This window comes from Capricornis sumatraensis, chromosome 1 (genome assembly GCF_032405125.1).
Source record: "Capricornis sumatraensis isolate serow.1 chromosome 1, serow.2, whole genome shotgun sequence".
NCBI classification, from domain to species: domain Eukaryota; kingdom Metazoa; phylum Chordata; class Mammalia; order Artiodactyla; family Bovidae; genus Capricornis; species Capricornis sumatraensis.
Window position 1 is genome coordinate 94,090,850 of NC_091069.1, and position 25,769 is coordinate 94,116,618.

The following is a 25,769-nucleotide window of genomic DNA, read 5'->3' on the forward strand; positions in this document are numbered from 1 at the left end:
GTTTCACCACAGCAACTCTGATTTTCCCCAAAAAAACACTGACATTTCTAGGGGATACCCTGGTGGCTCAGATGGTACAAGAATCTGCCTGCAATGAAGGAGACCACGGTTCAATCCCTGGGTCAGGAAGATCCCCTGGAGAAGAAAATGGCAATGCACTCCAGTATTCTTGCCCAGAGAAGCCCATGGACAGAGGAGCCTGGCAGGTTACATAGTTCATGGGGTCGCAAAGAGCTGAACACAACTGAGTGACTAACACTTTCACTTTTTCATAGTGCTTTAGGTCTTGACTAGATAGCTTGCTTTCTTCCTAAACTAATGTTATCCAAAGTAAATAGCACAAAGCAGCCTGAGACAATCTTGTTTTAATTATACAGAAAGTTTCTTTGAGAAAAAAAATTACTGACCCTATTCCAATGGTCATTAAATTTATAAGAACCCTTGATGGCAATCACTCAAAGCCTGCTTTCTACTTCCATATACTGTTTCCTGATGAACATGTTATCAAGTTCCCTGATGAACATGGTATCATACATAATATAATAAAAACTACAAGAAACATATTTAATATTTATTGGCGCTTACAAATATGTATGTATTAGGATTTGTAAAGCATTTCATTACATTATCTCATTTAATATAACAACATAAATTATAACAATTTTCCATACACATAAACATACCCACACAATCTTCCCTCCCACGATAAACTGTAATATCTTAGAACTAAATAGCCCACCATGTTCCTCTATCCATGGAATTCTCCAGGCAAGAATACTGGAGTGGGTTGCCATTTCCTTCTCCAGGGGAATCTTCCTAATCCAGTAATTGAACCCAGGTCGCCCACATTGCAAGTGGATTCTTTACTGTCTGAGCCACCACGGAAGTTAGAACTAAATAGAAACTCAGAAACAGTCTAGCCAAGTGTTCTCATATTATAAACAAGAAGCCCAAATTCAGATTTAATGAATTACCAAGATCACACAGCAAATTAGTGGCAAAAGTGAGGTCATAATACAACTTTCCTTCCAGGTTAATACTCTTTATGACAATGATAATGACACAGATGATGAGGATAGCAGCTAGCAGTTACCGAGCATTTGTTATGTATTAGTTAATCAACTGAATAAGTCTGTGAGATAGTATAACTGTAAATTCATTTTATAAGTAGAGAAACTGAGGTTTAGAATAGGAATAAAATACGTTCAAACTATTAAATATAATATATAATGATAAAAATCAGAAGTGATAGAAACAGATTGATGTCAAAGGCCAATCTGTTTGCATCACCTCTGATTTTAATTACTATATATTATACAGGTGATCGGAGAAGGCAATGGCACCCCACTCCAGTATTCTTGCCTGGAAAATCCCATGGACAGAGAAGCCTGGTAGGCTGCAGTCCATGGGGTTGCTAGGAGTCGGACACAACTGAGCGACTTCACTTTCACTTTTCACTTTCATGCACTGGAGAGGGAAATGGCAACCCACTCCGGTGCTCTTGCCTGGAGAATCCCAGGGACGGGGGAGCCTGGTGGGCTGCGTCTATGGGGTCACACAGAGTCGGACATGACTAAAGTGACTTAGCAGTAGCAGTATACAGGTGATAAATCAAAAAGTGACTGTTGTTGTCAAGAATGGCTTTATAATCCACAGAAGTTGGTAGGATATGTGTATTCAAGTTGCCAATTGTCCATTCTCCTTAGAGAATATTCCTTAGGGTTCCAACTACATCCCTGTTTGTCTTGCTGTTCACATCACATGACATCCATTCCAAGCCACTTCTTACTTCTATTCCCTTCCATTGTCAGAACTGACTGAAAAGATCTAGAAACTTGGGTAGTTACTGAGTCATTTTTATTCATTCAATAAATAAATATTAAGTAAGTACCATATGTCAGGTACTATGTAAGAGACTAAGGAGACAGGAGTGAGCAGACATGATCCCTAACCTAAATGATCTGCTATTTATCTTTTTCTGGGGTCCTATGAAATCCATGTATTCAAAATAAGCCCTCCTCTTTTACTGAATTATTTTGAATAAATTTTTGTTCCATGGAAATAAGCATAAGACAGATGATTGAAGATTGAGCTGGCAATCCAAAGACTTTATTTAAAAAGTAGAATATTTGGAATTTATTAATAGGTGATGGCAGGGAAAGGGACATTAAGATATCTCTTCACTTCTTAGGGTTAATGGTCAGTGGAATATGGCAGCCAAGCCCATAATTGAGGTATCATCTTGAGTCACTTGGGAACAAGTTCTCATTGAAGGTGAAGCTTTGGAGGACTAGACTGTCCTAGAATTTAGCATTAGTTGCTCGGTCTTGTTCGACTCATTGAGATCCCATGGACTATAGTCTACCAGGCTCCTCTGTCCAGGGGATTTTCCCGCAAGAATCCTGGCGTGGGTTGCCACTTCTTCTCCAGGTTGTCCTGACATTGTTTAGTTTAAGTAAACTGAAGAATATGAAAAGTTTTCATGTAAAAGTTTTTAATAACACTGGGCAACTTACAACGAAAATGGGGCACAAACTGATCTTTCAAGTTATGAACTGATACACCATCTGTCTTCACACTTTCACCACATTTCCTTGATAAATGCAAGGGTGGTAAGAGAAATTTTGAAACCTTGATTCCTCAGCCTTCTCTAGAATGCTTTCCATTGTGTCTCCCTTGCCACAGAAGGATAGCACTTTGCTCCGCTCTATCCCTTATTGAATATTGTCCCATGACTAGGATCTAAACACAACGTGGTCTCAAAGGTGATATGCTAAATAAGAGTAGCAGAAAATACATTCAGAAAGAAACAGAAGAGTTTTCTAAGGAATCTCTAAGGGGAAAAAAAGCAACGGTGTGGATATGCATTTTGTACTACTTATTCAAGGACAACTAAACATAATTTTGAATGACAAGTTAATTACTATAAGGCATCTCACTGGAGAGGTTTGATTTAATATATGAGCTAGTAGTCACTTTGTACAGTTTGGTTAGCTGATGCAGTTGGGATTTGAAAAATGTGAAAAGTGAAAGTGTTAGTTATGCAGTCGTGCCCGACTCTTTGCAAACACCATGGACTGTAGCCCACTAGGCTCCTCTGTCCATGGAATTCTCCAGGCAAGAATACTGGAGTGCGTAGCCATTCCCTTTTCCAGGGGATCTTTCTGACCCAAGGATCGAACCCATGTCTCTTGCACTGCAGGTGGATTCTTTACCATCTGAGCCACCAGGGAGTTTAACACTGGCGTAGTTATTAAAGATCAAAATTCCTTTTGCAAATGTAAACTTCAAAGGTTGTAAGAGAAGAATGGATGTGAGACCTGTCACATATGGTTCCGTGATGCTTCTGACCAGGGTCCTGAGGACTCACTTCTCTTCCGTCTCCCTCTCACCAGGAAGAGATTGGTAAAGGGATGCCTGAAAGTTCTCAGACAGACTCTTGTGGAGAGTCTATGGGGATAATTAACTATACAGAGGTGGACAGTCAAGGATAGCTGGACTCAAGTAACAGAAAAAATGAAAAGTGAGTACAGTTACCTCAAATGGCAGGTATTTGGGCTTAGTACTTAAAGTTCAGAAAGATCACTTTATAAAGATTCTTTAGTTCAGAAGCTCCAGTTGCAAAATCATAAGCAAGTCTATTAAGGTCTGCCCCTTTAGTAAGATTTGCTAAAACATCTCACACCTGAGTCAGAGGAGAGCCTGCTATACCACAAGGGAAACTTGCAGCCACTTGTTTTAGTAAATATATACTAAGAGATAGAAAATTCAGACTTTTCAGTAGTGAGCTATTTGATCCTGACTTTGAGCTAAAACTACTTCTGTAGGAATGTAGAAAGTGATCTCATCTTTCAGTTAGAGTGGGGTTTATGGAGTTAAGTGACAAATGGTGTTCTGCCTATATTTTATACTGTAATTCACTCAGTAAAGTCATGAATCTAACCTGAAATTGTTTTATTAAGTCCTGAGTTTAGGCAGATTCTCCACATTGGTTTCTTGACCTGTAAAGCAAGGGCTATTATGGTAAGAAGGGTGAAATACAAGGCTTTGGAGTCCTTGCTCCTTTCCAAAAGAGCAAACTGAGCTCTGGTTAACTTGACCATCAAAGAGCTGGGAAGTTGGCAAGAAGCCTACTATTAGCCTTCCTGTACAAGGACTCGGTCTGTTCTGTGCAAAAGGCTGATGGGCCCTGGGAAAAGACGATTATGGCAAATTTAAAAAGATGCGACTGCTGCTGCATTTCCTCACAACCAAATGTCCCCTGGACTTGGTTTAACTGTTATATTTTTAACACATCTATCCTTCAAATAATTTAGGAACGTGAATAGATTGTTAAAATCTGAAAATATTGGGAAAGAAAACAAGATAAAAACATATGAAAGCATATGGATAAAGAAATGACAGCTATAATAAATAAAATTTCCATGGCTGTATACAAATGATTTTATGCATAGTATCTCATTTGACTTCATAACAATACTGTGAGAAAAATATACAGGGATTAGCATTTCCAGTTTACTGATGGAATCAGAGAGGTTAGATGAGTTGCTTCATTCATTCCAATGGCTTGAATTATGATGCATAAATATGCTGAAGCTTCCAAATTATCTCTATCATGGATTACTGCCACAGCCTTACAACAGATCTCTGAGGCTCCTGATAAATTGGAGTTCCTTTTCAATCCACATATCTAATGAATTTAGATTCATTACTCTCTTATTTAACGTCAGTGGTTTCCCATTTTGTTTCAAGCCTCCAGCATGGTACTTTGCATGGAGTAGGGGCTTCACATGAACTTGTTGAACAAATGAACAAATTACTGAATTAGTGCTGTTAACAAGTAGTTGAGCCTTGAATATAAACCCAGACCTCCATATTTTTAGAATATACAAAGTGAAAGGTTTGGAAATTCCAAAGCCAGACACAGACTGAACATCCTAGTACATGAAAGTTACAATAGCCCAAGTTTGATCAAGGAGGTAAGCATTAGGTGATCAAGACCTGCTAGTATTCAAAATCCAGTTTCTCTGTTGGGATCCAGTGTTCCAATATCCAAAACTACATATAAGACATATGGAGACTATAAGATGAAACTGAAACAGAGAAGAAATACTGAGAGGTTACTGTCAATTTTTAAAAGAAAAGGAATATTTTCTTCATATCTCCTAAGTCCTAATAATTGTCACCTTAAAGGTACTTGGTTTGACAGTCTGTCAGTAAGAAATCAACAACATTCCTAGACGATGGAATCCAAAGCAGTAGGTACCATCTCTAGTAAACATCTGAGCTAACTAATTGATTTCTTGCAAAAGCATAAGCTAAGAATTAGAAAATTATCAGTTCTGGATGATAACTTTCCAAATAATTATGGAAGTTTGACAGACAGCTACAAAAAAGCACAACATAAATCAAATAAAAGGGCATCTCCAAACCTAACTGATTCACAAACTACAGACAAAGGTCTGCATGGTCTGCAAAGGACCTTCTGAGAGTTGCTGGATGTTTATTAACTGCTGTGGCTGCTGACAATGATAACAATAGGAGAAGTTATTCCTTACTACAAATTTAATATTTTGCCAGTAATGAAATAAACTCTTTCATGCATTATCTCATTTAATTCTAAACCCATTCCTGTAATATTAGGTACTATTATTGTACCTATTTCATAAATGGAGCTATAAGAGGTTAAATAATTTATACACGATCACACTAAAAAGAAGTGGTGACTTGAATCCATCTGATTGAGCTGACTCTAAAATTTGAGTTCTTAATGACTACACTATCCTAATTGATTATCGTCTTAGTATTTGAATCTAACAAAGTGGCAGGCCAGGCCTCAGAGTCAAACACTAAAGATACATTCACATTCTATCTTGTCCAAAGTTTTATTTAAGACCTATACACAGTTCTTCCAAGGACTCACAGACAATAGCAAAAATACCTCACGTACACACCACTGGGTAGAAAGATGTAAGTGTTAATTATCTTGTCATTTGGAGTTGCTTTAATACGCCTCTGTATAGTTATGTGAATCTTATGTATCATTTCTTTAAGATTTTTTATAGACCACTGAGCATCTAAAGAAGAAAATGAGGGGGATGGTATACCAAAAGACATAGAATTCTTTCTTTTAAATTAAAATAAATGTCCATGAAAAGTTTTTTGACAGACAAATTAATGCCAATCAGAAATGAAACATTAAATTCTAAATCAATGAACCTTAGAGGCTCTTCAATATACGGAGAAAAAATTTCAGTGGTAATAGGGTTATTAGAGGCACTGTCATGCTTTACAAATGTTAGCTTCAAGCTGATCCCAATTACAAAAGGCTATTATAGATATTGAATGGCTTTTCAGATAAGACACTGGCCGCTGGGACTCCTTTTGCAAAATTAACAAACTATTTGCACAGTTTCCACCTTTTCATGGTCTCTTCCTCAATATTAACTGAAATATAGCTCTCTACTAAGGATACCAATTCACCTATAAATTGTCTAAATAGAAACTGTTCATTCTTTCATATAAAATGACTTTCAGAATTGGGCTATAAGATGGGCATTTTCCTTATTCTCTCAATGCTCCTCCTCCTCGAGGTTAATATATTTTAGCTTATCACCTTTCATCCCTCTTTATCTTTTAGCTCTATCAAAAATGCAGTCACAAGTCATTCCCAATCATCCATCAGATTTTCCTATTCAACCAATGGTACTGGTTGTTTATTTAAATTATATTCAGAGTACATCGTGAAAAATGCCAGGATGGATGAAGCTCAAGCTAGAATCAAAATTTCTGGGAGAAACATCAACAACCTCAGATATGCACATGATACCACTCTAATGGCAGAAAGTGAAGAGGAACTAAAGAGCCTCTTGACGAGGGTGAAAGAGGAGACTGAAAAAGCTGGCTTGAAACTCAACATTAAAAAAAACTAAGATCATGGCATCCAGTCCTACCACTTCATGGCAAGTAGAAGAAAAAGTGGAAGCAGTTGACAGACTCTATTTTCGTGGGCTCCAAAGTCACTGTGGATGGTGACTGCAGCCATAAAATTAAAAGACATTTGCTCCTTGGAAGGAAAGCTATCATAAACCTAGACAGTGTATTAAAAAGCATAGACAGCACTTTGCTGACAAAAGTCTGCATAGTCAATGCTACGGTGTTTCCAGTTGTCATATATGGCTGTGAGAACTGGCCATGAAGAATTGATGCTTTTGAACTGCGGTGTTGGAGAAGACTCTTGAGAGTCCCTTGGAAAGCAAGGAGACCTAATCAGTCAATCCTAAAGGAAAGCAACCCTGAATATTCATTGGAAGGACTGATGGTGAAGCTGAAGCTCCAATACTTTGGCCATCTGATTCAAGGAACCAACTCGTTGGAAAAGACACTAATGCTGGGAAAGATTGAAGGCAAAAGGAGAAAAGGGTGACAGGATGAAATGGTTAGATAGCATGACTGGACTCAATGGACACGAAGCTGAGCAAACTCTGGAGACACTCAAGAACAGAGGAGGCTGGAGTGCCGCAGAAAGAGTCAGACACAATGTAGTGACTGAACAACAGCAACAACAACTGGTTGTTTTCCTCTCTTTTATTTATATCACAATGAGCTTCTACTATTCCTCAAGATTCAGAAAAAGGTAACTTCATATTTAACATTAAGAATCAATTTTGATTGGTTTATCCAATCATGTTTTCATTCTCCTGGGGAATAATTGGTTAAGACAGAAGCAGGTGAAACAATTTTGGCTAACTAGATGCAAGCAATCCAGTGAATGACTTCTAGAAAAAATACTATGGCTGCTGGATGTTATCAGAGAAGGCAACGGCACCCCACTCCAGTACTCTTTTGCCTGGAAAATCCCATGGATGGAGGAGCCTGGCAGGCTTCAGTCCATGGGGTCGCTAAGAGTTGGACATGACTGAGTGACTTCACTTTCACTCTTCACTTTCGTGCATTGGAGAAGGAAATAACAACCCACTCCAGTGTTCTTGCCTGGAGAATCCCAGGGAAGAGGGAGCCTGGTGGGCTGCCGTCTATGGGGTCACAGAGAGTTGGACTTAGCAGCAGCAGCAGCTGGATGTTATCATGCCTGGATACAATCCCTGGAATTGTACTTATTTTTGAATGATGAGATTATGATAATTTTTTGTACTTTTTTACCCTGGAAATTTTAAAAAGCAGATATTACTTTCAAAAATATATAAATTAAAAAGTAAAACTTTGAAAAGATATTCACTTAATTCCACCATGGAATTCACTTAATGTCATGATGGAATTCACCTAATTTCATGAAGGAGTAATAGGAAGAAGACTCATCTTCTCACTGCACACATCAGTTCAGTTCAGTTCAGTCGCTCAGTCGTGTCCGACTCTTTGCGACCCCGTGAATTGCAGCAGGCCAGGCCTCCCTGTCCATCACCAACTCCCGGAGTTCACTCAAAGTCATGACCATTGAGTCGGTGATGCCATCCATCCATCTCATCTTCTGTCGTCCCCTTCTCCCCCTGCCCCCAATCTCTCCCAGCATCAGGGTCTTTTCCAATGAGTCAACTCTTTGTGTGAGGTGGCCAAAGTATTGGAGTTTCAGCTTCAGCATCAGTCCATCCAATGAACACCCAGGACTGATCTCCTTTAGGATGGACTGGCTGGATCTCCTTGCAGTCCAAGGGACTCTTAAGAGTCTTCTCCAACACCACAGTTCAAAAGCATCAATTCTTTGGCACTTAGCCTTCTTCACAGTCCAACTCTCACATCCATACATGACCACTGGAAAAACCATAGCCTTGACTAGACGGACCTTAGTCGGCAAAGTAATATCTCTGCTTTTTAATATGCTATCTAGGTTGGTCATAACTTTCGCTCCAAAGAGTAAGCATCTTTTAATTTCATGGCTGCAATCACTATCTGCAGTGATTTTGGAGCCCCTCAAAATAAAGCTGGACATTGTTTCCACTGTTTCCCCATCTATCTGCCATGATGTGATGGGACCAGATGCCATGATCTTAGTTTTCTGAATGTTGAGCTTTAAGCCAACTTTTTCACTCTCCTCTTTCACTTTCATCAAGAGGCTTTTGAGTTCCTCTTCACTTTCTGCCATAAGGGTGGTGTCATCTGCATATCTGAGGTTATTGATATTTCTCCCGGCAATCTTGACTCCAGCTTGTGCTTCTGCCAGCCCAGCGTTTCTCATGATGTACTCTGCATAGAACTTAAATAAGCAGGGTGACAATATACAGCCTAGACGTACTCCTTTTTCTATTTGGAACCAGTCTGTTGTTCCATGTCCAGTTCTAACTGTTGCTTCCTGACCTGCATACAGATTTCTCAAGAGGCAGGTCAGGTGGTCTGGTATTCCCATCTCTTTCAGAATTTTCCACAGTTTATTCTGATCCACATAGTCAAAGGCTTTGGCATAGTGCACACATATATACACACAAAAACCTGGAAAACTGGCCAAAGCATCTGAAAGAATGGTTTTAGATATTAGATAACAATCAATGCAGGGCTGTGATCCCTGACAGAAAGAAAACAAACCAGGTGGGCATGTCTAGTAGCAGTTTCTAGGTATGATGCATAGTGGGCAAAGGGAGGGAACCCAAACAAACATGCTAGTCTGAGTTCAAAAGCCAGAGACTGTAGTCCAGGATGCCATGCAACTAGCGTTTGCAGTACCAATGGTCATGTGGAGGAAGCTGCAAGAGGAACACTATGAAAGGGCCCCACTGAATACCTGGCTGAAGATTAACATGTACACGTACGAGAAGAAACTACCCAAGGCTGGGGACAGAAGTATGAGAAAGAAATGGCAGAATGATTTGTGGAGTTCTTATATAGCCAGGCATACTTTGGGTTTCCACCAGCCAGAGTTGAAATATCTTCAGATATTTTGGGTAATGAGGTAGAATATTTCAAAGGGCATTGCTTTAGATTTGGGCTTAAATCTGACTGAGAAAAAAGGTTGCTCTAGACCCAATATAAATGAAAAACAAATCTCAAAAGGATCCAACCAGTAATGCAATTGCAGGTCAGAACAAAATCTAGCACTATTCGAAGGAGTACAACAAAACCCAGTAGCAACAGCATACAATTTTATACGTCATATACCAGAGTTCCTCCATGTGGTCTGTCCACACAAGCTGGTTTAGGCTTCCTCACAGCGTGGACGCCTCAGGGTAGAGGGACTTGTTATACAGCAGCTAACTAAGAACATGGAGGTTGCATTGTCTTTTATGATCCAGCCACAAAAGTCACTTTTGCCACATTCTGTGGGTTACAATCAAGTCACAAGCTTGCCCAGATTCAAGAGAAGGGGAATTAGATGTTGATTAGTTTTTCAATTAAATAATTTTGATGCATACAATACTGCGCACTTCCCTCTGCTGCTGCTGCTGCTGCTAATCGCTTCAGTCTAACAGACATCAATTCTTGGTAGTGTCAAGATTCTACAAAAAGATGTGAGGAAAGAGATACTGTGGTTTACATCTTTGAACAATGTTGTCTTCACTGCAGAGCTGGGGTCACAGGTAGTATAATTTCTTTCCAACTTGAAAAACCAGCTTTTAAATGTGGTGATCTTCTGGTGACAAATTTTTTCAACTTCCATATTTGAAAATGTCTATATTTTACCTTTATCTTTGAAGGAAATTTTTCACAAGAAGAAGAATTTCTGAGTTAAGGTTAACAGACTTTTTCTTTTTCTTTCAGTATTGTAAAGATGTTCTTCTACTGCTTTCTGGATTGCATTGTTTCCAATTCTTATCATTGTTCTTTATTATGTAATGTGTATTTTCTTTTGCTTTGAAGATTTTCTTTTTTATTGCTATTTTTAGCGGTCTGACCATAATGTGCCTGGGTGTGGCTATATGTTTATCTTGTTAAAAATTTGTTAAGCTTTTTAAATCAGTGAGTTAACACTTTTTTAAATCAAACCTGGAAAAGATTTCAGCTACAGTCATTCCACCTTTTCCTTTGTATTATTGAATATATTCTGTTTTCTAAAGGCCCTGTCCACTATTTTCAACATTTGTATAATCAATGGATCTATTTCTATTTTTCATTTTGTCTTGTTATGGGTCATGTTTCCCTACATATTTGTTTGTCAGATTGTAGGGTTTTTTAAGTTTTTTAATGTTTGTCTTATTTTTCTGGTTGCACTGAGTCTTCATTGCTGCACACAGGCTTTCTCTGCTTGTAGAGAGTGGGGGCTAATCTCCAGTTGCAGCGAGTGGGCTTCTCATTGCAGTGGCTTCTCTTGTGCACAGGCTTTAGGCACACAGGCTCAGTAGTTGCCGCCTGCTGGTTATAGGGCGCATGGGCTTCATTAGTCATAGTTTACAGGCTTTTAGTTGCTCAGCAGAATTTGGAATCTTCCTGGATCAGGAACTGAATCTATGTTTCCTGCATTGGCAGGTGGATTCTTATCCACTGTACTACCAGGGAAGTCCCAAATTTTAGTTTTTTGATGTGAAATTGTAGATGCTAGATGGTGGGAATCTGAAAACTTTTTCATGTTCCTCTTCCTTCAAAGACTCTTGAATGTTTTGGCAGGCAGTTATTTTACTGGCGGATTACCTTCATCTTGTTAAGTCTTATTATTAGGCTTTATTAGGGTGGATCAAGATTAGCTCTTACTCCAGAGCTTGAAAAGTATTCTTAATGCCTAACTTTCAAGGGTATTACTGAATGCACAATATGTTAAGGTGGTCTTTCCACTCTGGTTGGCCAGAATTCCAGGGCTTCCTAGCACTCTGTGACATCTGGCATTCCTATTCAGCTCATAGCTCCTTAGCGGCTACTCTCTGCTAAGCCTCCCAGAGTTTTACACCACACATGGCAACTTAGTTTTTGATCAAAGACTCAAGGGATCTCCAATGCATATTTCCAGAGCTATTTCTCCAAACAACTCCTTGCTCTATGGTACCTTGGTCCATAAACCTAAGCTAAGCTGTCTCAACAGTTCTATATGCCAATCTCTGGGTATTTTCCCATGTAAAACACAGCTTTTTATAGCGGTTCTACTTTCCTGTGCTGTGTCTAGATAGTGCCCTTAGACAGAAAACAAGAGCAAATGTCAAGGTTACCTTGTGCACTTCCCCTTTGAAGGATCATAGCCGTGTGCTGTCTGTTGTCTAATGCATGAAAAAGGTTGCTTCATACAGTAATCCAGTTTTAGAGCTGTTTATGGCAAAAGGGTGATTTTGATAGCTGTTATGCTGTGATGCTAGAACTGGAAGTCTTATTTAATTAATAAAAAATAGCATAGCCTTAATTTCCGGCCATCGAAAGTCAACCAAGAGGTGGAGTTCCCTGGCAGTCCAGTGGTCAGGACTCCACGCTTCCACTGCAGGGAACCCAGGTACAATACCTGGTTGGAGAACTAAGATCCTGCCGTTGCATGGTACATTAAAAAAAAATGCCCACCAAAGGAAACCAGTAAGCAGTAGAAAAATGAAAAGGTGAGGCAGAAGTGTTAGTACACTTATGTAATTTTTCACTGGTTTAATTTTTCTAGAAACAGAAGTTTCCAGAAGTCATATCATTTTAGTTCATTTTCATTTCTCACCAATGGCACAGTGAACACTACAACACTTTTCATCCCTTCCTTCTTTGCTAACCAAAGCTTGATTTCACGTTTAATTCTAAGTAGATGATTCATGATAAATGAGCTATGTCAGGAATGATGCTCCTCTTTCACTCTGCCAGATACTCAATCCCCCAGCCTCCCTGAGAGCTGGAGGTGATCATACAATTATATATATATTTTGCATTTAATGAATAATTTATTTATGAAACTAGATTAGAATCTGGACTGTGATAAATCTACTAATTACACATGAAAATAAGACTCATTCACTTCTTCAATATTATACAACTATATTTTGATCAACGAGACATACGGGAAAGTTTGTTAGGGGTTTACTGAAAAGATTTTAATTTTTTAAATAAAAAAGACTAGGTGATCTTGGCACCTTTTTGTCCACTGAATGTGAGTCCTTTCTGACTATAATATATATGAGGAGGAAAATTCTATATTCCTAAGTATAACAGAGGAGAGGGAACAAAAGAGCTTGGGTCCTTGATGACATCACTGAACAACTAAATTAGTACAGCAACACACTGTCTCTGAGAAAATCAAAACCTATTTAACTACTCTGTCTAAGGTTTTCTGTTTCTACCTGTCATAGAAAGTATTTCTGACTGATAAATGCATACTCCATTTGTTCTTTAGACTAAGAAGAGTTTGCACATAAGATGAAAAAATAATTTTAAATTACAAGATAAAAAGCAAATAGTTGAGAACTGCATTCTTTTGAAGTCTATGAACTAATCAGGTTTCCTTTGATGTGTATGAAATGCATGTCTGCCTTGTATTCCCCTCTAGACTTCCATGTGGCCAGGGGTCTTTTTCCTATACGTGGGTCTATGCACTTTGGGTGTTCAAATCAGCTTGCTGACAGACTCTTACTTTTAGACCTACAAATTATTTCTGTCACTTAGATATTCTTTGACTTCATTAGGACCAAAACCCCACAAACCTAAAACTTTTTTCCTGCAGAAGTGAGTAAACAAAGATGGTTTACTGTCTTACGTTCACATTCTCTGACATCCAAGTTGAACTGCTGTAATGCTCCCAAGGTGAGCTGCCTTACTTCAGCCTCCAGCAAAAGTTGCATCAAAGATGTGGCTAAATGCTTGCAAGCTGACATACATGCTGTCTGGGCCACCTTTCCCTGAAATACAAGAAAGCAAATCATAAGGTTGATGGATTAAAATGAAATTCCAACAAAAATTAAAATCATTTATTTTTCAATTGGGAATTTCTTTTTTTTAATATAAATTTATGTATTTTAATTGGAGGTTAATTACTTTACAATATTGTATTAGTTTTGCCATACATCAACATGAATCCACCACAGGTATACACGTGTTCCCCATCCTGAACCCCCCTCCCTCCTCCCTCCCCATACCATCCCTCTGGGTCATCTCAGTGAAGAGACACAGATATATAGAACAGTCTTTTGACTCTGTGGCAGAGGGCGAGGGTGGGAAGATTTGGGAGCATGGCATTGAAACGTATAATATCAATTGGGAATTTCTTTAAAGGTTTTCTCCATCATGATAACCCTTCCTTTCAAATAATTTTGAAATTAATAGCACCTGATGGCAAACATCTTAAATATTAGCTCCATTACCATTAGTCATGTCACTATAATACTCAGCTAAAATTCATAAAGCTCAGCTCTTCATTCACAAAGTGTTTTTCCCCTAAATCAACAATAGATAAACAATACTCAAAATCTTAATTAAACTGAGAAAGAATGTTTCCAGAGAGAATAAATTTCAGCAATCTCTTCAAAACTACTGCAGTTCTTAAAGAACAAATGAAAACAATTTTCTAACTTATCTAGAAACCAAAGTGTTTACTATTTTATGATTTAACACATATAAAATGAAAAGAATGGTTTAAAACAAAAAAGTTTTCTGAAAAAATTAATAAAAGGGCAAATTTTCTCAAAAAATAAGCACTGAAGATTATGAGCACACATTCTAATTTTCAAAACACTGATATTAAAATTAGTAATTTGCTATTTCTTTGAAAGATTCATTTTTACACTAGTGAATTATATTTTAGTCCCAGGTCTGAGTTATACAGTATGGAGGACATATCCATTTCTTCCCCAGATGTATATTTATTTTATTTCTGCTATTTATCATCTGGTCTGAAAAGCCTGATAAGTTTTTAAAAGTCTGACTCCTCATATTACTCAGTGGATCCTTCTTTTTTTGAAATAATGAAGTGTTTCAGTCATACAGAAAAATATACATAATTCTATGATGGGCACACATATCCACTAAACATAAGAAATATAGTTAACACCCCTATATGGCCTCCTTAAATCATTTTCTTCCCTCTCCCCAGAGGTGACCATTTCTTGTGTTAAGTATACCATTTGTATTATAAAAATATTATATGACAAGTATAAAATAAGAAACAACATCTTATTTTATGTATTTGGAACTTTCTATTACTACACAGGATATCCTCCTACAACTTGCTGTCAATGTTCTGAATGTGGATTTTTTTTAATGAAATACATGTGGTTGTAGTTTATCCCTTTAGTTATTCCACAGTATCCCATTTTAGGACTATATCGTAATCCATCTGTCCATTCTTCTGTTCTTGATGGTTTATGGTTGTTGTTTTTTTCCTTTTGCTATTATGCCAGATTCTGACTATAGTTTTCGTATATATATATATATATATATTTTTTTTTTTTTTTCACATGTTTCTCTGGGCCAGGGCCTTCTACAAAAGTTGTTGCTGTTGTCTAGCCGCTAAGACGTCTGACTCTTTTGCGACCTCATGGACTACAGCCCTCCAGACTTCCCTGTCCATGGGATTTCCCAGGTAAGAATACTGGAGTGGGCTGCCATTTCTTTCTCCAGGGGATCTTCAGAACCCAGAGACTGAACCCCTTTCTATTGGCAGGCAGATTCTTTACTGCTGAGCCACCAGGGAAGCCCCTTCTACAAAAGTAGCAGGCTTTAAATTGAACAAATAGAACAAACAATACCACAATGAAGTTTTCAATTTGCATGCCTTTTTATATACTTCAGATAATTCCTTTAAGGTTATTTTTTGAATCTACTAGAATGAGACTGATTCATAATGTACATGTGTATATATGAAGATGAACACAGGTAGAAGCCAGATTTCCAAATACCTAACTATAAATAGTTCTGCCTACAGTATGTTCTGATTTACAATGTTCCTAGATATTTCTGAGTGTCACTTAGTTGCATAATCACCAGCATGAGTACTATAACAATTTTTTCCACAATTAAATAAGAGATATTTTATGATTTGTATGTCTGGCTTCTACCTTTGAGAAAGTAAAAAAAAAAAAAAAGTAGAAATTTTCTAAATTTTATTTGATTAAAAATTATTTTATAGAATAAAAAATAACTAATAAACAGTGACATTACACATTCTAAAAATGTTTCTCCTCTAGATGGTTCTGTTTGTATGTTCTCAAGACCCACACTCTGTAGGTGATTTAAGACAACAAATGGAAATACTTAAGTTAGGGAATAGAGACCAAGTCAGAAAGGCAATAGAAGCATAAAGTAGCCTAAAGAGAAAAGTCACAAAAAGAAATCCACATTAAATGGCATGCTGGAAACCTAGAACCGGTGCCACCAAGAAGCCATATAATTCAACACAGTTGTTAGGCTACATCCCATGTGAACACTCAGAGGCAGCAGATCAAAGCTGTGAGAAGCCCTATGGCTTTTCAACAGTGAGCGTGGGAGTGCAGTGAAGCAATTAGGATAGACTAAAATGTAAGTCCAGAGATAACACTGCATATCAGAAGGCAGAGAAAAGGGAAAGACACTCTGTCTCAGGCAGCTGACATCTTATGTTACTTCATTTAATTCTCCCAATCACCCCAAGAAGTTGGCATTATTCCTTTCTTGTAGATGAATAAACCTCACTTCTCTGTGAGGTTAAGAAATTTAGACAAACTAATACAGCTATTTGTTACTTCTACCCAATCCTAAATCTGTATCTTTCCAGTAAATCATCACCTAAAAAGCAACAGTAAATCTTACACTGTCTTATACTGGAACAGTTGGGCTGAAACAGGTTCAGATAATAACAGGGTTGACAGGTTATCCAAGACATAAAAACTAGGTCCAAACAGGTAGGACAGTAGTAGTTCAGGAGCCAGCTCTTCAAATACTGAGTATCTGCTGGGGCATGCTTTTTAACTTAAAGTTCAAAATAATTATCTAGGCCAAGATAGATACTTACAGGTCCTAACAAACTGAACAAGGAGATGTAAAAATTAAACAGCTAAAAGTCCAATTAAGCTGGAGGCTGAGAAGATAACATTTGAAAAGCTTGTTTCGAGCAGTCAAAACAGATTGCCAAGGAGAAGCAAAATTGACCTAATAAAATTAAAATAAGACAGCTCACAATCAGAAAGACCAAGGTTTGAATTTTTATGTCCATCACTCATTAGAAGTGTAATTTAGGAAAAGTTAGTTGATACTTTAAACTCATTATTTATCCCAAAATATTAAATAGCTTATCAACTTTAGCATTAACATGAAACAAATCTATCAGTTTATATCAATAGAGCCAAAGGCACTTGACCATATGCTATATACTACCTTAACACACTGAATTACTTAACTGTCCTCCAATCACTTTCCACCCTATTTCCTCCCACTCAAGCTAATTCTTTATTTCCAAACAGTGATAATTGCAGAAATGTATATTTTCATTGTTAAACAGTTTTCTAATTCTAGAAAGCATTTTGGAGCTTTGCTAATTCACAGTCTGCTATTCATTCCCGTGTTTCCCTTTTTACTTCTGGTTTCCATTGCTTCTGGTTACCACAGCATCCATAGGTTTTCTAAGAAAGGATAAACAGAGACTTAGGCAATAATAATCAAAGCATTAAGCAATAAAAATTGCTGCTTTCACCCTCTTTATTAAGTAATCTGCTTATGAAGTAGATTCTTTCTAGGAATGAACCGCCAAACTCTAAGACAGGATAAGAATCTGGAACATAAGAAAACTTAATCTGACCCAAACTGCCTTTGGATACCCCCAGGAATAGTTTCAAATCAGTGATAATCACAACTAGGTTATATCTTATGAGGCTATGATAGTGTACAGAGACTACACATGAACAGAAATAGAATGTCAGAGAAGATGAAAAATGACCTAAGCATTATCATCATATTTTGAATATATGAGGAACCTGGGATGCAGGGAGATTGAGTCACACAGTCTTATAAAAAGCTCTATAGGCAACATCATACTTCCTCTTGATGCAGCTACAAAATTTCCATATTCCAAGAGAGTCAATAAATATCAACTAAATGAACTGAAAGTCAATTACCAAAGGACTTAAATCGTTCATACTACTTCTCAATTCAGTTAAAATACCTTTAAAAAAAAGAAGTTTTGGGAAACCAAGAAGAGCACATTGGTGAAAATTCATATTGTAAGTTCAAAGTCAGGCTTATTACCATAGTGAGGACCATCACTGGGCATAAGTCAAGACCTGTGATAATACATTTTTTATTTTCACCATGGAGCTCTTTAGTAACCAAATCAACCCACTTCCTTCAAAAATATATGCAGATTCACATCATCTAATTTGAATTATTCCATCTACCTTCTATTCTCTATTTACAGTCTCCCTTGTGCCATAAAACTTTGCACTCAGTGAGTTACTGCAGTGTCATTTCATGCGTCTACATTTCCTTGAAATTTATGTGATTTGCAGGGAAAGAAACTACGGCATTTAAAATTTTGGTATGTCTAAATGAAGCAATAGTTCTAGACTGCAAAGTACGTTCACACTGCCGTCCAACTTTATGCTTCAGGGCTGTCTCATTCTCTTCTACAAAAAGGGAGATACCATCCATTGTTTCATACACAGATATAACTAAACACAACTAAGAAAAATGTATAGGAATCTCACAAATATCAAGGAAATACAGAAAGTTTAGTATTCATAACTTTCCATTACTATGTACTTCAATTATACAATACTAAGTGCTATGTCATAGTAGTAAATACAAGCGAGTAGAGGTGAACAGTTTAGAGAAAGTATCATCACCCAGAGTAACACCACAAACCCTACCACCATCACCAGAGCAGCTGCTTCCATATACTGAGCACTGATTATGTGCCAAGTGTTTTGAAAATAGTTTCTCATATAATTCTCACAAGAACCCCATGAGGGGCTCAGATGGTAAAGCGTCTGTCTACAATGCGGGAGATCCGGATTTGAGCCCTGGGTTGGGAAGATCCCCTGGAGAAGGAAATGGCAATCCACTCCACTACTATTGCCTGGAAAATCCCATGGTCAGAGGAGCCTGGTAGGCTACAGTCTGTGGGGTCACAAAGAGTCGGACACAACTGAGCGACTTCACTTCACTTTATAGATAAGGGCTTCCCTGGTGGTTCAGAGGTTAAAGCGTCTGCCTGCAATGTAGGAGACCTGGGTTCGATCCCTGGGTTGGGAAGATCCCCTGGAGAAGGAAATGGCACCCCACTCCAGTACTCTTGCCTGGAGAATCCCATGGATGGAGGAGCCTGGTGGGCTACAGTCCACAGGGTCACAAAGAGTCGGACACGACTGAGCGACTTCACTTTCACTTTATATATAAGGGTAGAGAAGTTAAGCCATATGAAAACATCTCGTGAGTTGTGGACCAAAGATGTGAATTCGGCCTTGTCAAACGCCAAAGGCTCTTATCATTTGATTCTGCCTTCCAGTAAAAGTCCTTGTGATACTTACTATATTGTTTTTCTGTAGTTTTGAGACTGTGGGTAAGGGAATGAAGAGGACAAGAAGAAAACTTTTTTTTTCTCCCTTCTCCATCTAAGAAAGCATCCAAAGAACACTGGATTCACAGATGTTTAGAATGAATCCCAACCACAGCTCTCTGTCAACCTGCTGGGATCAGATTTGAGCTCCGGATCATCAAGAATCTTAACTATATGACTTTAAGTGGTCAAAGCCAAATTTCTCTTTCTATGGATAATCTTAAGTTTCAAAGTAAGGAATGCTTAAAGGAGGCAAGGAACTATTCTGTGAAAGAGCTGTCTTTTCTTTTTTTTTCTTTTTTTTTTTTTTAGTTTTTTATTTTTTTTAATTTTAAAATCTTTAATTCTTACATGTGTTCCCAAACATGAACCCCCCTCCCACCTCCCTCCCCATAACATCTCTCTGGGTCATCCCCATGCACCAGCCCCAAGCATGCTGTATCCTGCGTCAGACATAGACTGGCGATTCAAATGGAGAGATCACAACAGACAACACAGAAATACAAAGGATCATAAGAGACTACTATCAGCAGTTGTATGCCAATAAAATGGACAACGTGGAAGAAATGGACAAATTCTTAGAAAAGTACAATTTTCCAAAACTGAACCAGGAAGAAATAGAAAATCTTAACAGACCCATCACAAGCACGGAAATTGAAACTGTAATCAGAAATCTTCCAGCAAACAAAAGAGCTGTCTTTTCACACCAACTTTCTTCCCTGCTCTCTGAGTAACACTCCATTGCTTACAGTATGATATTTCAAATTTTATCTTTCTCTAGTTATTTAATGAGTTATTTCACTGTGAAAGAGAAAAGTTCAGACACAGAAACTGTTCTAGCAAGGCAAGTGAGAACTACTCAGAGAGCCATAAATCCACCCTATACACTGCTCATTCTTTCTGTGTACCCGTACCTCTAACTCCTTAGACTTCTGCCCTGACCACGACTGTAGACAGTTTCTTCCAGCTGTCCTTTCTTCTGAACAAGGAAGTTGCCTTGTTTTCCTTTCCTCAGTATCCCATAGACATGGGTATGGCCGCTTCATTCCCAGAGCACTACACTTGCTATTTACTCAGAATGGATATTCTATAAGCCACATTCAGAGAGCAGAGTTCTGGATCATTCCATATGTTCCTGTTATCTGGGACCCATGTTTTGAACTTTGGTTCCTATGTGCTGCAGAAACCCTATGGCAAAGTCTTTATATCTAAACCATCTTAAAAATCACATATATTGTCCAAGTAGTTTTTCCTACAACTGTATCCATGTCTTAGGAAGGATTATAATCCTATTTAAAGAGCAATCTCAAATTCAATTAGAGAATCTATATAAATACCCACTCATCAAAAGATTCACAAAGTACTATTTTAGATAAACAAATATTCCCTAGTAACTAAAGAAAATGAAGCCCAAGGGTGATAGTTAAAATACACTATGCAAGGTATATGGTGTTATTTGATGACATTAGTAGAGTCTACAATGAAATGGTGAACCTCTAGTAAATTAAAAATCAGAAAAAAACAACAGAAAGTAAATAAGGGGAAATAATGCCTAATCAATTTCTCATGAAAAAATTATTAAGTTCAAATGAAAACGCAGAGTCAAAAGAAAACTAGGATGTAGATGGAAGGAAGTGGCAGAGGAGGGATATAATAGATGTCATAAGCCTGGGTCTCAGACTCACCTACCTTTTTCACTCATTCCTGGTCATTTTTCAAGAAACACAAGAAACTTTCTAAAAATACTTTTCGCTATCCATGGTTTTATTGAGGTATGGTCCCAAACAGTACATATGGAGATCTTAAGAATATACAGCTTGATGACCTTTCTTATTCAGTCACTCAGCTGTGTCTGACTCTTTGCAACCACATGGACTGCAGCACACCAAGCTTCCCTGTGCATCCGCAACTTCTGGAGCTTGCTCAAACTCATGCCCATCGAGTTGGTGATGCCATCCATCCAACCATCTCATCCTCTGTCGTCCCCTTTTTCTCCTGCCTTCAATTTTTTCCAGCATCAGGGTCTTTCCCAATAAGTCAGTTCTTCGCATCAGGTGGCCAAAGTATTGGAGCTTCAGCTTCACCATCAGTCCTTCCAATAAATATTCAGGATTGACTGCCTTTCAGTTCAGCCACTCAGGCGTGTCCGACTCTTTGCGACCCCATAAACCGCAGCATGCCAGGCCTCCCTGTCCATCACCAACTCCCAGATTTACCCAAACTCATGTCCATCGAGTCGGTGATGCCATCCAACCACCTAATCCTCTGTCATCCCTTTCTTCTCCTGCCTGCAATCTTTCCCAGCATCAGGGTCTTTTCAAATGAGTCACCTCTTCACATCAGGTGGCCAAAGTACTGGAGCTTCAGCTTCAACATCAGTCCTTCCAATGAACACCCAGGACTGATCTCCTTTAGGATGGACTGGCTGGATCTCCTTGCAGTCCAAGGGACTCTCAAGAGTCTTCTCCAACACCACACTTCAAAAGCATCAATTTTTCAGTGCTCAGCTTTCTTTGTAGTCCAACTCTCACATCCATACATGACCACAGGAAAAACCATAGCCTTGACTAGACGGACCTTTGTTGACAAAGTAATGTCTCTGCTTTTTAATATGCTGTCTAGGTTGGTCATGACTTTCCTTCCAAGGAGTAAGCGTCTTTTCATTTCATGGCTGCAATCACCATCTGCAGTGATTTTGGAGTCCAAGAAAATAAAGTCAGCCACTGTTTCCGCTGTTTCCCCATCCATTTCTCATGAAGTGATGGGACTGGATGCCATGATCTTAGTTTTCTAAAAGTTGAGCTTTAAGCCAACTTTTTCACTCTCCTTTTTCACTTTCATCAAGAGGCTCTTTAGTTCCTCTTCCCTTTCTGGCATAAGAGTGGTGTCATCTGCATATCTGAGGTTATTCATATTTCTCCCAGCAATCTTGATTCCAGCTTGGGCTTTTTCCAGCCCAGCATTTCTCATGATGTACTCTGCAAAGAAGTTAAATAAGCAGGGTGACAATATACAGCCTTGACGTACTCCTTTTCCTATTTGGAACCAGTCTGTTGTTCCATGTCCAGTTCTAACTGTTGCTTCCTGACCTGCATATGTTTCTCAAGAGGTGGGTCAGGTGGTCTGGTATTCCCATCTCTTTCAGAATTTTCCTGTTTATTGTGATCCACACAGTCAAAGGCTTTGGCATGGTCAATAAAGCAGAAAAAGATGTTTTTCAGGATCTCTCTTGCTTTTTCGATGATCTAGGGGATGTTGGCAATTTGATTTCCTTTAGGATTGACTGATTTGATCTCTTTGCAGTCCAAAGGACTCTCAAGAGTCTTCTACAACACCACAGTTCAAAAGCATCAATTCTTTGATGCTCAGTCTTCTTTATGGTACAACTCTTACATCCATACATGACTACTGGAAAAATCATAGCTTTGACTATACGGAACTTTGTCAGCAAAGTAATGTTCCTGCTTTTGAATACACCGTCTAGGTTTGTCATAGCTTTCCTTCCAAGGAGCAAGCATCTTTTTAATTTCATGGCTACAGTCACCTTCTGAAGTGATTTTGGAGCCCGAGGAAATAAAGTCTGTCACTGTTTCCATTTATGACCTTTACATGTAAAACCCTCTAAAACTGACATCCAGATCAAGATGTGAAATATTTCCCGTAAAACGTGAAAGTTCTTCATGCCCCTTTCAAATCAGTAGATCCACTGACACCATGACGTAACTTTTCTAAAGCCCATAGATATGTTTTGCCTATTTCTTGAACTTCATACATAACACAAAAAACACCCCTACAGGTATGAATAAACCACAATCTGTTTATTCATTTTTCCTATTGACACCAACTTGGTTTATTTCTATGTAGTCACGATTATGAATTGTCTTTTAAAATATTGCTATGATTTATGTCAAGGAGTGTCCTTTTTTCGTAAGGTTTATTTACTTATTATTACTTGGCTATACTTGGTCTTCATGGCTATGCATGTGCTTTCTCTAGTTGTGGGGGCTGCTCCTTGTTGCGGTGCTCGGGCTTCTCCTTGCAGTGGCTTCTCTTATTGTGGAGCACAGACTCTAGGGCGCACAGGCTTCAGCAGTTGTGAAATGAGGGCTCAGTAGTTGTGGTGTGTGGGCTTCAGAGCACCAGTTCAGTTCTCGTAGCACACAGGATTAGTTGCTCCACGGCATGTGGGGTCTTCCCAGAGCAGGGATCGAACCTGTGCCCTGCTTGGCAGGTGGATTCTTAACCACTGGACCACCAGGGAAGCCCTGTGAATAGTCTTTCAAGTGGAACTATTTGTTTTCCTTGGAAAAATACCTAGGAGTGAAACTGCTGGATCATAGTTTGTTAGTAGTATGCTTAATCTTATGAGAAACTGTCAAAGTTCTTCAGAGTGATTGTATTATTTCATTCTCCTACCAGCTATGTATTGAGAGTTGTTCTGTATCTTCTTTGACACTTGGTATTATAAGTCTTTTTAATTCCTCCTATTTTATCAGCATATAGTGGCATTTATTGCAGTTTCAATCTACAGTCCCTTTTGAGGAAGTCTATTAAAGCATATTTTCATGGGCCTATTGGGCAAATGTATATCCTCTTTTGTAAAGTACCAGTTAAGTTTATTGTCCACACTGGGGGTAGGTGAAAGTGTGAACTAACATTTCCTTAGAGATTTGTACAAGATCTTTGTGTTTTCTGGATGACTGATTTGTTACAAGTACTGAAAATACTTTCACATGTTCTTTGGCTTGCCTTTTTGTGTTCTTAATAGTGTTTTTTTTTATGATCAGAAATGTATGATTTTGATAAAGTATTACCTTTTCTTTTTATGGCTAATACCCTTTATGACTTGTCTAAGAAATCTTTGCTTAAGTCCAAGTCTTGAAGATATTCTTATACATTTTTTAGACAGTTTACTATGTTAGCTTTCACAGTTAGCTGTATAATCCATTTTAATTAATAGCGTGGGGTAGATGTCAGTACTAATTTTCTTGTCAATTCAAATACTGGATTGCTTGAACACGTCTATTGAGAAGACTCATCTTTCGCCCACTGCATAGGCACCTTTGTTGAAAATCAAGTGACCACTACATGTGGGTCTATTTTGAGACTTCCTATTCAGGTCCATTGATCTTTTTGTCTGTCTTTATGCCAGTACTTCACTGTCTTCAACAGCCCAAACTTTAGAGTAGATATAGAAATCAAGCAGCCTAAAGTTCTCCAAACATTATTCTTTTTCATGATAGTCTTTATTTTAGGTCCTTTCAATTTTCATATAAATCTTGAAATCAGCTTGTTAACATCTATACTCTATTTCCTCTAGATTGGCATAGCTAGTATGATTTTACATGAATATAAGAAATATTAATTTATTATATATAATGGATAGCTTAGAGCATTAAGGCTTAATTCTCACTCAGAAGCTTAGAGAAGAACGGCCACAGATTAGTAATGGGAGAACTGACATTTTAACAATATTGCATCCATAAACATAGTATACGCTTCCACTTAAGAATTTTAATTTTGCTAATTTAGTTTTGCAGTTTTGAGTATATAAGTTTTGTACATATTTTGCCTATTACAAAGTACTTCCAGACAAAGTACTTCCAGTTTTTTGATGTTATTTAATTATATTGATTTTTAATGTCAGATTCTAATTATTTCATTATTAGTACCTAGAAATAGAATTGTTTGCATAGTGACTTTGTACTCCACATCTTGCTAAACTATTAGTTCTAATATATTTTTTTGTAGATCTCTTAGGATTTCCTATATAGACAACAGTGGGTATTTTTGTTGTTGCTGTTGTTGGTTTTATGCACTGCAAATCTTTGATTTTGTGACTTGATTTTTTTCACTTTGTGTACTGTGTTTTTGGTAATGCAGAAATTTTAATTTTTTATGTAGTCCAATTTGTGAGTCTTTTTCTTGTGATTTCCTTATTTTTTCAATAAATATATTGTAAGAATAAAAAGACAGTGTGATCTTTTTAAAAAAGAAAAAAGTTTAATTTCTCCCTGTTTTAAGTAATATGCTTTTTATTTCTTTTATTTGCCATATTGCACTTACTAGTTCCAACAGGATACTAAATTGAAATGGTAAGAGCAAACATACCTTGCTTTGTTCCAATCTTGCCTTTTTCAGTCTTTTGCCATTAAGGAAAATATTAGTAGTAAGTTCTTCATAGATACCCTTTTTCAAATTAGATAAGACTAGATTAGTCTACCGAAAGCCTCTTTTTCATGAAAGGGTATTCAATTAAATGCTTCCTCTGCATCTATTGAGATGATAACATACACACACAGACATACACACACATATACACAAACTGAATGAGCTTATTTCTAATAAAGAAATTTAATTTGTATTTAAAAATCTTTCACAAAGAAATTCCAGTCCTTGATTATTTCCCTAGTGC

General features: G+C 37.8%; 1 protein-coding gene across 4 annotated transcripts in view; it reads right to left on the reverse strand.

Moving 5' to 3' along the window:
• The window catches only part of EXOC6B (exocyst complex component 6B), a 711,360-nt gene that overhangs the window by 185,592 nt on the left and 499,999 nt on the right, over positions 1–25,769 (reverse strand). For all 4 annotated transcript variants that reach the window (XM_068984191.1, XM_068984200.1, XM_068984185.1 and 1 more), the window contains one exon: positions 13,589–13,730. In XM_068984191.1, coding sequence (XP_068840292.1) covers positions 13,589–13,730 — 142 coding nt within the window. The remainder of the gene's footprint in view (positions 1–13,588; positions 13,731–25,769) is intronic.